The sequence below is a fragment of the Sander vitreus genome, chromosome 15 (assembly GCF_031162955.1).
Source record: "Sander vitreus isolate 19-12246 chromosome 15, sanVit1, whole genome shotgun sequence".
In the NCBI taxonomy this organism is placed as follows: Eukaryota; Metazoa; Chordata; class Actinopteri; order Perciformes; family Percidae; genus Sander; species Sander vitreus.
The window spans coordinates 24,412,742-24,425,136 of record NC_135869.1 but is presented as its reverse complement, the minus strand read 5'-3'; the positions used below and the strand labels follow the sequence as shown (position 1 = coordinate 24,425,136).

The 12,395-nt window shown below is 41.1% G+C and overlaps 1 protein-coding gene across 6 annotated transcripts in view; it reads left to right on the top strand.

The window, feature by feature from the left end:
* LOC144529640 (myocardin-related transcription factor A-like) overlaps positions 1-12,395 on the top strand; it is a 36,983-nt gene that overhangs the window by 12,664 nt on the left and 11,924 nt on the right. For 5 of the 6 annotated variants that reach the window (XM_078268844.1, XM_078268845.1, XM_078268847.1 and 2 more), the window contains 6 exons: positions 937-1,002; positions 7,949-8,004; positions 8,268-8,343; positions 8,457-8,618; positions 10,918-11,084; positions 11,646-11,762. In XM_078268844.1, the coding sequence (XP_078124970.1) occupies positions 937-1,002; positions 7,949-8,004; positions 8,268-8,343; positions 8,457-8,618; positions 10,918-11,084; positions 11,646-11,762 (644 nt within the window). Of the gene's footprint in view, positions 1-616; positions 669-936; positions 1,003-7,948; positions 8,005-8,267; positions 8,344-8,456; positions 8,619-10,917; positions 11,085-11,645; positions 11,763-12,395 lie in introns of those variants that run through there. The other variant, XM_078268848.1, reaches the window with a different exon arrangement.

The window sequence follows — 12,395 nt, the reverse complement described above, 5'->3', positions numbered from 1 at the left end:
ACACCTCAGCTCTGCAGTGGAAAGGTGTGAGCTAAAATCGTCACTGCAGATGGTCAGGGTGTGGGTAAAAGAGCCCTCTACCAAAAATGTTTCCAGATGCTATATTTTGTTACACTTTCATGCTGATTTCATGACCCAGATATACAGCAGTCGCGGATCTGCATTTTGGAAGTACGGTCCTCAGACTTTTTTGCTGACATGTTTTTCGTCTGTGAAAATGTGAGGTTGGCTCAGAACGTGGTGAGTCACAGCAAGTTTGAAAGCTTTTCTTAGCGTGTGAACATGAAGCCATGACCCCCAAACGCAAATACCAGTTAGCTTTTATTAATAGTGTTGAAAGTTGTTATCTGAGCCCTCATGCACCTGAATAGACAAAAAATAATTGAAAATGATAAACTTCGGGATGAATCAAGTTACATTAAACACATGCGTGCAGATCTCTTTCCCTTATCTCTCTTTGACACACATTCTATGTCTCTGCGGTGATGAGTTGTCACACATGCAGCAGTATATTGCGTGTCTGCTGTCATTTAATGAAATACTTGAAACAGGAAACTGTGCATGTGTGTGTTTGTGTGTTTCCCTTCCATCTTTAGCGTGTGATATAACCTCTGTATGTCTTTTCACAGAGGACCACAGAGAAGTCATTCTGATCAGCAGCTAACAGGGTAGATAAAAACCTCTGTGGCACACCTAAGATGTCACCATTATTACTTACATTCATAAACAGAAAGCCTTCTAATTAAATGTTGTATAAAGTGGTGCTTTTTTTACTTGCACCTAACTTATGAGTAATGTCACTGACTTTGTGGCTTTCTGTGGCCGGGAACTGACGTAGACATGATCTGCTGTCGGTTTAACGCTGCTCTCTATTCATTCTGCATCGACTGACTTTTGTTTCTTCTTCTTTTTGTCTGTCTCTATCTTGGTGTTCAGTTCTCCAGCTGAAGCTGCAACAGAGAAGGTCCAGAGTAGAGTTGATCAACCAGGGGATCATGCCGCGTAAGTAGACAGCAATGTATTTTAGAGAAAAGTTTTTGGTCCATGCTCTGAAAAAGTTTCCATTTTGTTTAGTAGATTCAGACTATAAATTGTTCACAATGTCAGCCTTTCGTGGGATTATTTAACACATTGCTGATGCAACCTTTTAAAATCACCCCAACCATTCATACGTGACTCATTTAATTCATGGCTCATCCAAAATGTTCTCAATCAGTGGGATAATGAAATGACAGAAGTCAGTAAACATTTCCATAACTCTGATGTAGTTTATGGTTAAAGCGGATTACTTAATTTTTAAGATTATGTAATGCGTCATGCAGCCCCGGCGTCGAACACTGTATGGTAAGAATATGATTGTATTGTTCAGCACATGAGTTTCAAATGAAATTATAAAAAAAAGGGTAAAGTTGGCTTTTCCAACCTTTCACTACAAGAAGACTCGGTTGCCAGTAACGATTATTTTCATTGCTGATTAATCAGATTATTTATTCGACTAAGCGATTAACCATTTTGTCTCTCAAATGTCACTAAATAGTAATAAATGCCTGTTATTTCTCACAGCCCAGTGTGATGTATTCAAATAGCGTTTATCGGTGTTTTAAGCCCCCAACATCTCCTTCCAGGCAGCGCTGCCTGGAGGGCACTAGGGATTAGGCAATAGTTATGGTTATGGTTAGGGTTAAGTTTAGGGTTAGGTGCCTTGAAGTCAATGGTCGCAGCGCTACCTGGAAGGAGACTTTGGGGGCTTCAAACTCAAATAGCTTGTTTTATCCAACCAACAGTCTAATCCATAAGGGCGTCCAGTTTACTGTGACAAATCTTGAACATTTTTTTGCTGACAAAACAATAAGGTGATTATTGCAACAGTTGCAGATTCATTTTCTGTTTTATTGTCTATCAAAGTGGGTCGTATCCTTTTTCTGCCTCACCAAAACAAAAGCAGCAGAAGAACAGAAATCAATAAAAACCCTGAAACACTTAAGTATAAAGTACTCAAGTATAAATAGCTAAAAAATATAAAATATCTAAAACAAAGCATAAAACCTTAAAACACAATATACTGCGGAGCAAATGCTGTGGCTCCGTTTTTTTCTTTTTTTTTCTTCCTGTTTTAATGAATCATTTCCAGTTTTAGCCCCATTAGCTGGATACACCCAGTCAATGAGGGTAAACTAAATATTAGAAGCACTTCTCAGTATAATGCAATACAATTCAACATTCTCAATAATAAATTTGAATCGACCCCTCTCTATACAAAAACTCAACATGTACTCTTCCTGAAGGTAGGATTCATTGCTGGGCTATTGTTCTACACTACATGTTAGTTAGTTTTAGCTAGGTGTACCTAACGAAAAAACAAGCGACTGAGTGTCTATCCCTTTCATTCAACTGACTGTTTGATGCTCAGGTTTTTCATTCAGTCGCTTCCTGTGAGAATCTGCCGTGTCTCCTGTGTGTAGCCTCGCTTCTTGCTACACAGTAGTTCTCTGAAGTGATTTAGACTGTGGTTGAAATGGTGCCATCGTCTCCAGAAAAATAGCAGTTTCTGTCTTCAAAGAAAGGTGAATCAAGTTTATACTTCAACTGCCATCATGAACATCCGTTTACTTCTTTTTATCTGATCGAGAAATTTCCCCTTAACGCCATCAAACTCCAAATGTTTAGATGCTTTAGATTGCAGCCTGTTAGTGCTGCTACTATATATATATGTATATATATATATGTATATATATATATATGTGTATATATATATATATATATATGTGTGTGTGTATATATAAATAGTAGCTTTTGGCTCTTTGCTCTTCGTTCACATGCATTCAATAGAAAATGCTTCTGCAGTGATAAGTGATAAGTCATTTTCATAAAATACCATGAGAAGAACATCTGTGCGTCTTATCAGCTAGTATTTCCTGCCTGTAAACAATTTACTACTTCATGCATTCACTTTGCTGTTGCAAATACACATACTACTTACCATTTTACAATACAATAACCAGTTTCTTATCTTTGTGGACAGATGGCATCAATAATGAGCACGGCTCCGTCCTCATCCGGTGGAGAACTACTTTAAAATGGAAGGATGCGAGTTGAAATTGTTAACAATTAGATGACAAATGGTGCTGTTGAGTTGCTTATTGTCTGTGGAGTGAGTATATCAGGGTTTCCGCGGGATCTTAAAAAGTCTAAAATTTTATAATCTGTCTTAGGTCTTAAATCATTTTAAAGAGGTCTTAATTTTCCTACGTCCATGCAACACGACCCCTTTTTTTTTTAATTCTGTCGTGTTGTAGTTCTTTCTTTCGCTAGTCCAAATATAATTTTGCTGTATAATGACTACAAATGAGACCAACATGCTACTTGTACTGCAGCCAATCAGCTTTTGTGTTATTGGTGCGATTCTCTTTCAGATTGTACCACAGACATAAAACAGATTTTATTCTTCAGCTATGGGGAAGTGCAAGTTTAACGGCCTGAAAAAACTGAATTTAGGGCTTAGTTGATGTTGTGATAAAGGTCTTAAATGTAAGGTGTGTAATAGGTGTTAGTGTTATCACAGCTTGTCTGTCTTGTTACTTGTGTTTCTTTGTAGAAACTGGAGGGGGACGGAGATCAAAATGTTTTGGTCGCATGGTCTCATCCAATTAGCCTACGCTCCTTAACCAAAGGCTCGTTGCTTGATTAGGTGCTTGTTTTGTCCCTGTGTCATGTCTCCTGCAGTGTTAAGGCGCTGACACACAGAGCCGATTATCGGCCGTCGGACAGTCTGGCGAGGTCGGTGACTCGAGTCTGTTCGGTGTGTCCCATGCCGTCGTCCGTCGGAGGAGCTGTCGGTCTTCATTTGGGCCGACCCGACATGTTCAGTCGGAGACAGGGCAGTCGGGGATCACCCCGCAGCGCTCCCTGGAAGGCACTAGGGTTAGGTGCCTTGAAGTCGACGGTGGGGGCTTAAAACACCATCGAGCTCAGTCTTCACGGCATGTTTACAGCAGCGTCAGCCCGTTGTGCGACAGTAATAATCAAGCATGCAGAAACACAGCGGTATCCAACGTTAGTTACATTATTTAAACGAAGCTTCGAGGCAAAGAATTTTTCATCAAGGATTTTTAGTAATCAAATTATTCGACTTACTCGAGGAATCGTTTCAGCCCTAACTCCAGCCCGTTCACTCCGCTCTGCAACGGCCAACGTGCTTGCTGTCCTGGTTCCTAAATGGTGGAACAAGCTCCCCATTGACATCAGGACAGCCAAAAGTCTAAGCATCTTCCGCCGAAGGCTAAAAACACCGTGGATAAAAATAAAAATAAAACTTACAGTTACACTTACATGTGACTCTTTGTGGTTTGACTTATTTGAAGCTAATGTACTTGCACTTCATTCTTGCTGTCCGGAGTTTATACCTTCATGGTTGATCGCACTTAATGGAAGTTGCTTTGTGAGGTAATGTAATTTAGAAATGGTTACGTTCAGGGTTTAATGTGGTTGATGTCAGAGTAGGGACATGGCAGAACAATTAGCCACTGACATTTAGGCTACCTTCTGACCTTTATCATTGTCCCCGTAGTCTCTAATGTAGACAGTTGGAAGAGAGACAGCACACACTGTAGAACGGCAGTGATCACCACACTAGAGCACAACATCTCTACAACTCCCATCTCTGTGTCGCTGCTCTCCCTCTCTGACTCATCTCCTCCTCCCGTTCATTTCTTTTTTTTCTCCCACTATTTCCCAGTACATGCTTACATCCTACCCTTTTCCCCCAAATACCCTAATCTTTCAGCGCCTTCCCTCTGTCCATTTCATAAAACACATCTCTTGTTCTGCATCGATTGTCTCACACACAGCCACTTGACCTCTCTTAGCAATAGTGATGGTTCCCTCGCTCTGTGCCTTCATCCTCTGTCCACCCATGTCTTTTTATCACTCACCGTCTCTCAATTCGCCCTCCCACTACCCATCCAAAATAATCTTACAAATGCCTACTTTGTGTAGAGAAAGCTTCTTCTTTTTTCCATTAGCCGTGGGACCGTGGTATGTGGTTGGGTGTGTTCATTTGACTCAGTGCTATAATAAGCCCACAGTGTGATACCCTGCCTATCATGTTATTTATACACTTCTCAGATGCCTAAAAATGTTTCTCAGTTCATGCTCATCTACACAGGGTTATCAGGTTAGCTAAGCTTAACCTTAATGCGCTGGTAAAGCCTTTTCCAAATATCTGTCAGCAAGAGCAATAATAAGAGCAGAGTACTAGATTTACACTTACTGGTGGATCTGGAGCAGCTCTCACAAAGTTCTCACATAGGAAATGGCTACATCTCTGGTCTATGTATGTACTGCCTGCAACAAACTTGACATGTTTGATGAAGATTGCAGTAATATTTTAGTAATTTTGTGGCTATTTTATGAGGTTGACAAATAAGTCACACAGTTTAAACGGACCATAAAGTAAAGTATTATACAGGAGAGTTTTTTTATTCAACAAGCTGGTCGGTTAACACGTAAGAAAAAACAAAGCACTGGTCAGCTGCAGATGGAAAATAAAAACACAACCACTGCCAGAGGAAGTGATACTACTTCATGTTCTCAAAGTTTAAAGACCAGGGAATGCTGGTTGCAGGGTGGCAAGAAGCCATGATGCAGCCACTCATGCACATAATGGGGTCTTTTCTCTCTGACCTCATCCAACCACTCTCTATTTCCTCCTCTTCATTTGCCCTTCGGTCTGTTGTTCCATTTTTCTTCCAGCTGCCTCTCTCCATTTATCTTCTCTTCCCGTCTTGCCCGCATTAGTTTTTCTGATTCTCCATCTTCCTTCTATCTATTTCCATCCCTTTCACTTCCCGTCCCCACTTCCAAAAACCTCATTTTGTGCTCATCCATCTATCCATCCCGCCATCCCATCGCTAATTTTCCATGTAGCTGAGTGACAGGCAGGTTCAATCTCCCTTGTGGATGGGTGATTAGAGGTCTAAGAGGGTTAATGTCCCCAGGGTGTGCAAGAATGAGTGTGTACCAGCAGTGTGACAATGCTCAGCGACGTGAACTCAGGCTTAAGCAGGTACCAGCAGTTTTCCCCCAGGGTGTGTGTGTGTGTGTGTGTGTGTGTGTGTGTGTGTCTCTGTGTCTCTGTGTCTCTGTGTCTGTCTGTGTCTCTGTGTCTGTCTGTGTCTGTCTCTGTGTTTAGTGCAGTCAGAAAGTATTAGCGGCACACTTTCTGTTGTGTTAGCTCCAGCACATTGGATTTGAAATGAGACTGTGAAATGAAAGTGCTGACTCTCAGTTTTAATTTGAGGGTGTTTACTTCCATACATGGGGATCTTCTTCCCTGGTCCGATGTGTACTGCAGTCATCGGTGACTGACTTGGTCACAAATAACCCACTGTTTAGCCATTAAAAAGTTATTGGTTGCATTTACTGTATGTTTGAGATATAAACCAGGCAACAGTATTGTCCTGAAGTTGTGGAGCTGTAATGCAAAGGGCTACGAATCACACACTGGCCACCCAATATGGATGTAGACACCCTCTTTAACATCTCAGTCATTGGTTCATTTCAATTCCAGTGTGCTGACGGGAGAGCCACAACAATGACAAACATTTCAGTGTGCATATCCTGCATGTGTGTTTGTGTAGCACTCAGAGATAGTTAGCTTGCTTTAGTTGTCTGGCACTTTCATATATCATTTTATCTGCATGCATCAATATGCAACAATATGATGAACAAAAGATTGGACGTACATGTTATAACTTGATAATATACATCCCAACCCACAAGACTCGTTTCAGCGTACACCACATTTTATAATTGTAGCTACTCCACTGGTTGCAAAGAGAAGTCGGATTGTTTAGAAGTCTATGGGAAAATGACCCTACTTCTCACTTGATTTATTACCTTAGTAAACGTTTTCATAATGAGTTCATGGTCTCAATCGCTAGTTTCAAGTCTTCTTCAATACAGCATGATGTTCATTTTGTAAACTATGGTCCCATTTATTTTAAAATAGACGATAAAGGAGTCCACAAACCAATGGGTGATGTCACTGTGGCTACACTCACTTATTTTATACAGTCTATGGTTTACACCAACAATTAATCTATGATAAGTACCTTAATAACTTCCTAAAACGTCTTATCTTACAGCCTCTTCCTCGTCCATAGGGGCATGGCAGCAATTAAGCATTTACCAGGTATAAAAAGTATGATTTTAAAACTCTGAAGCGGACGGTTTCTGACTCTGTAAAGTGTCACTGAGCAGATCAAATCTTAAATGGTGTTAATAAAGTGCATGTTTTTATCTACTTGTGTGATGGCCTTTACAATGATCCCCATCATGCTCAAGTTGTGTACATTGCCATTCAATAACCTGCCTGTATATGTATTCTTACATTCAATATAACATTATTTAATAGTTTGAGGTTCAGATTCTTGTTTTAGAAGCGAAATCATAATGCCTGTACCTTCAAACTGCATTTAACTCAGCATGTTGATGCCATCACAGCCCTTTAGGCTTTTAGGTATGCAGCACCACTAATCCCTGGGTTTTTGCATAATCATAGGCCTAGAGCAAGTCTTGCTTGAGTCATTTGTGAATGCTGTACAGATTCTATAAATTCCACTGCTGTGAAGAGGCTTGTTGGACTGGAACCCTCAGTGTCCATCCCATGTCTCCCTTTACCTGATAATGGGACCACTGCCCAGGCTATTGTGCATTTTGTTGTTGTTGTTATGGGAGTCTGAGAAAACATTAACTACACTGACATCAAAATGTGGAAAAGGAAAAGAGCACCATTAGTAAACGTATTCAAGCTGAACTGTAGAAGCAACAGGCCATTCAGAGCCATTTTGCTCTCCATTTCCCCCTCAGTGGCATGAATGTACACACTGCCATCTTAATGTCCTCTTCCTCTCCATTTTTTCTCTGCTCTCACTCTTTATTCTTCAAGCCCTGAAAAGTTCTGCTGCCTTCCACGAACAGAGACGGAGCTTGGAACGAGCACGGGTGAGTACGCCATCCTCGAATCAATCACTGGAGTCCAAACTGGCCTGTTTCAAGCAGACATTCAATCTCTTTCAGCTTTGTAACATCTGACATCCTTATAGCAACTCTTGAATAATAATGTTATATAGAAGGGCTGGAAATGACAAATAAGCGTTGAGATAAGGCCATGTTGGGAAGAGAATAAGCTTTGGAAAAATGATAGGCAGTTGGTATAAATCCAGAAGTGAGTGAGTGTCTCAATATTGTTCTTTCTCTTTCTCCAGACTGAGGACTATCTCAAGAGGAAGATCAGGAGTCGACCGGAGCGTTCCGAACTGATCAGAATGCACATCCTGGAGGGTGAGTACCACGTATAGCCTCCTTCCTGCCGGTCTGTCTGGACTCTAGGCATTTCTGACAAATAACCTTTAAGAATCCTAAAAAAATATCGTTTGATTTCTGCATGCCTCCAGAGACCTCAGCAGAGCCGTCAATTCAGGCAAAGCAGATGCAGCTGAAGCGAGCTCGCCTTGCCGATGATTTGAACGATAAGATCTCCCACCGGCCGGGGCCCATGGAGCTGATCCACAAAAACATCCTACCTGTTCACTCCAGCATTAAAAAGGCCATCATAGGTAAGCCAGGCATTATTTATGTTTTATGAAGCTGACCGTGGGCTCCTTTACCTTGAACACCAACAAGCTTCGGCTGTAGAACGGCTGTAAAAGTACAGATGCAGTAATGGAGGCTGGCTTCAGGCTGGGTGTGTAACTAGGTAAAGGTTTACTAACATGTTAGCTATAACACTTTTTTAAGCCTTGATGTCATAGTGGCTCTGCATCTCTCAGCTTGTTTCGTTGTTTTACTGCCCCCTAGTGGCAACGAAATACTAACTACACCTTTAGATAAAATATGCCCTGCGTGTATGTGGTGGAGGGAGGTGTGATATAAATGTAAACGTGTAATATATCACAACACACCCACAGTTTTAGGCTCCTGACAGGATGTCCCTCCTGGCCCCCTCCTCCAGCTATCATAAACATACTGATGCTCCCTCTCAGATGTCTCAGCTGTGCTCGCCATTAACACAGATGCCTGGCGACACACACGTGAACCATATACACATTCCCATCCAATATGTACAAAACAACCACATTCCACACAAACTCCCCCTCCACCTGGGTATTCATGCTTCAAACAGCCACAAATGTTAAAGTAGGATATAGTAAATCATGTATGCCCTTGCATCCCTGTTGACGGACTCTTCCCTCTTTGCTGTCGGTGTTAAATAGCCACAGTGTCTGTTAATAAAACCCATTATCTTTTATTAGGAGAATTATTATATACTAATTGAAGAGATAGGACTCTAAATGAATGCTTATTTGTCATTTGCAATTTGGGCATAGTGACAGATATAATGGCCCCAATTTCACCATTTTCCATTATAACAGCAACAATAAAAGAACTGCAGTACTGTCTAACTTTTATTGTATATCTTATGTCCAGTGCTGTTAGACATTAGATGATGAGATCAGAGGAGGAAAGAACGCTGAGATAACAATAATGTACAGTGTCAGCGGATTATCCATCTCTGTCACCGCCGCACAATAAACACTATTGCATTACCGGGCCTTTATTGTAGGAGCACTGGAGAACACAAGAGTTAAACAGAGTTGACATGCAAAGATACAAACATACAAAGCACCATGCACAGACACACACTGGCACAGCACAGCAGTAGAGAAGCCATCACATTATTGGATCACAGGGTATTAAATCAGCCCCATGTTGTCTTTTCATCATCGCCTGCTGATGTTGGATTAATGACCAGCGGTGTAGTTTACATAGCTGTCTGCTGCAGCCCAAAGCAGCTCCTGTAATTAAATAACACACATCCACCAGCAAAAGAAAAGTCTCTATCCTAGTCCAGCATATTTTGGCAGCTACCTTATTTACCTTAAATCCCTGTAAAGGCTCAAAAGTCTGCTTAATAATGAAATCATTACGTGATATCCCTGAGGGAAAAATTAGCAGGAGAACCACGACTTGGATTCATTCCTGTGCTGGAGGACGTTTCAACATGATGCAGGCTGATATGGAAACATTTGTCCTTTAGTTGACAAGTTTGTATGCAGTTGTTATTTTAAATACTTTGCCTGATTTATACGTTTTTTTTTTTTTAAACATTCAATTAGTTTATTTGTAGCCTGGAAAACATTTTGTAAGGAGAATACCATTAGTAGCACAGAAGGCTGGCATAAACAGGAGGAGCCCTCACATAAACAGTTAATGTATTCATATCATGAATTACACAACTGATCCTCCAGAATTCTCAGCATAACACCGTTCCTTAGAGAAACACCATCTGTTACATTAAAACCGGCATGAATGAGGTGGCCAGCCTTATTTGGCTGCACTGAAAGTGAACTTAGATGAATGAAAACTATCACTGAGCTAAAGCTCGGCTCCTCTTTGCCACACTGTGGACAGAAGCATTATTCTCAGTAAAGATATCATCTAAAACTGTATTTTATGGGCACGATATGCAGGCAGAGAGGACAAGCATTTAGGTTGCTCTGTAGCAGACATCACATAAATGCACTGGCTGAGGGTGGACATCACTGAAGAAGCTTGCTGTGTGTATTGTGTTATATTTTATAGGACTTGACACGCACAAGCAGTGATGCATTTGCTGAAACTCATAGAGGACATGCTGGTGATTTTGGCTGACTTTAGGGATGCTCACAAGTTGTTAGTTCAGTGGCACAGTGCAGTAAGTTTGATGTAGGGAGTAATCCGCCGGCTCAACACCTGTAAGTGCAGGTGATAACAGCTTGCTGTAATTGTCGTGGCCCTGCAAGGCAGGGGATACAGATACAGTAGGTGTTTCCTTTGTTACGGGAAAAAAAACCTCCTCCCTCCTCTCCTTCTTAGAGACACGGTTTCCAAAGGCTTCAGGTGATAACTCATCGTGTGATGAGGACAGCATTTACAGTCTGTCTCCAGAACAGCCGATGGGCCAGGAGTCTCCTCTGGGCCTGCTTCCTCTGCCCTCCCCACCTGAGACACTGGCTGAGAGCAGCATCCCATCTCCTACACAGGTAGGATCACTCCGGAGAAAGGGTGAGACAGTGTGACTAACATGGTGTGTGTGTGTGTGTGTGTGTGTGTGTGTGTGTCATGGATGCAAGATTGTCAAACATGAGTAGAAGTTGAATTGTGTTACAATAGCAAACTTCATTGTAGCACGAAGCTTTATCTGAACTAAACTTTAGTCGTAGAATGGCAGACTTAAGTATAGTAAATATAGGACATACATCGATAGACAGGACAGGAGTTTTTTTATAGATTAGATTAGATAGACTTTATTGATCCCAAATTGGGAAATGCCAGTGCTACAGCAGCAAAATATCAGACACACAGCACACATACAGAATATACAAGAAATAATAAATATGATAGAATACAAGGACAAATAAAAAATACAAAGGAGAGAATGTACAAACGTATATACAAGTTGGTAATAAAAATGTACAACTACTAAGACTAATATGGGCGATTTATTTGCCTGGCTGATTTATTGGTCTAGTTCTAGGTAAGACCACGGTGTAGCCAGTGATTAGTGTTGCTCTTTTACAGTATATTTTCATCTTATCAATTAGGCCTCTCCCACTGCTCTTGCTCGCCCACCAATCGCTGGATCCTCCCCCTCATTCAAGCTGACCAATGGGACGGTGGCATCATCTGCCCAGAGGACAGGGGTGACCTCACAGATCAAGGTAGGTGACATCTGTCAAGGCCAACTAAACAATAAAGGTGTAAAAGTGTCTGGGAAAGAAAACGTGTGCTTGATCCTCTGATTTCAAGCTGCTCTCATCAATATTTTTATATTAACAATGGATCAGATGACTTTGTGTAATAAGACAGCTGCCACTTGTAGCGATGGGCAGAATATTAAACATGGGCATGCAATGCAGAACTTGAACACAAGATTATCACCCATCTCTGCTGTTCCACTACGTGTAGCGTCTTTCAGCTCATTATTTTGGTTTTATGATTTCAACAAAAACCCTCTTCATGCTACCTACCCAAAACCAAATAGTAGACAGACTAAGTGAGTGACCAGCTGGTGAACATAGTGGAGCTTTTAGCAGCTAAAGGCAAGGCAAGGCAAGGCAGCTTTATTTGTATAGCACATTTCAGCAACAGGGAAATTCAAAGTGCTTTACATAATACATTAAAGAGCAGTTAGAAAACGATAAAAATAAATAAATAAATAAAATTAAACAGATAAAAGACGAGAATTCAATTTACAGTGCAGTATAAGAACAAGTTAACCGAGTCAACTCGGGCCTCCCAGAGGACTTATACTTTAACTCATTTTCTGTTGTAACTCGGGTTCCAAACCTGGC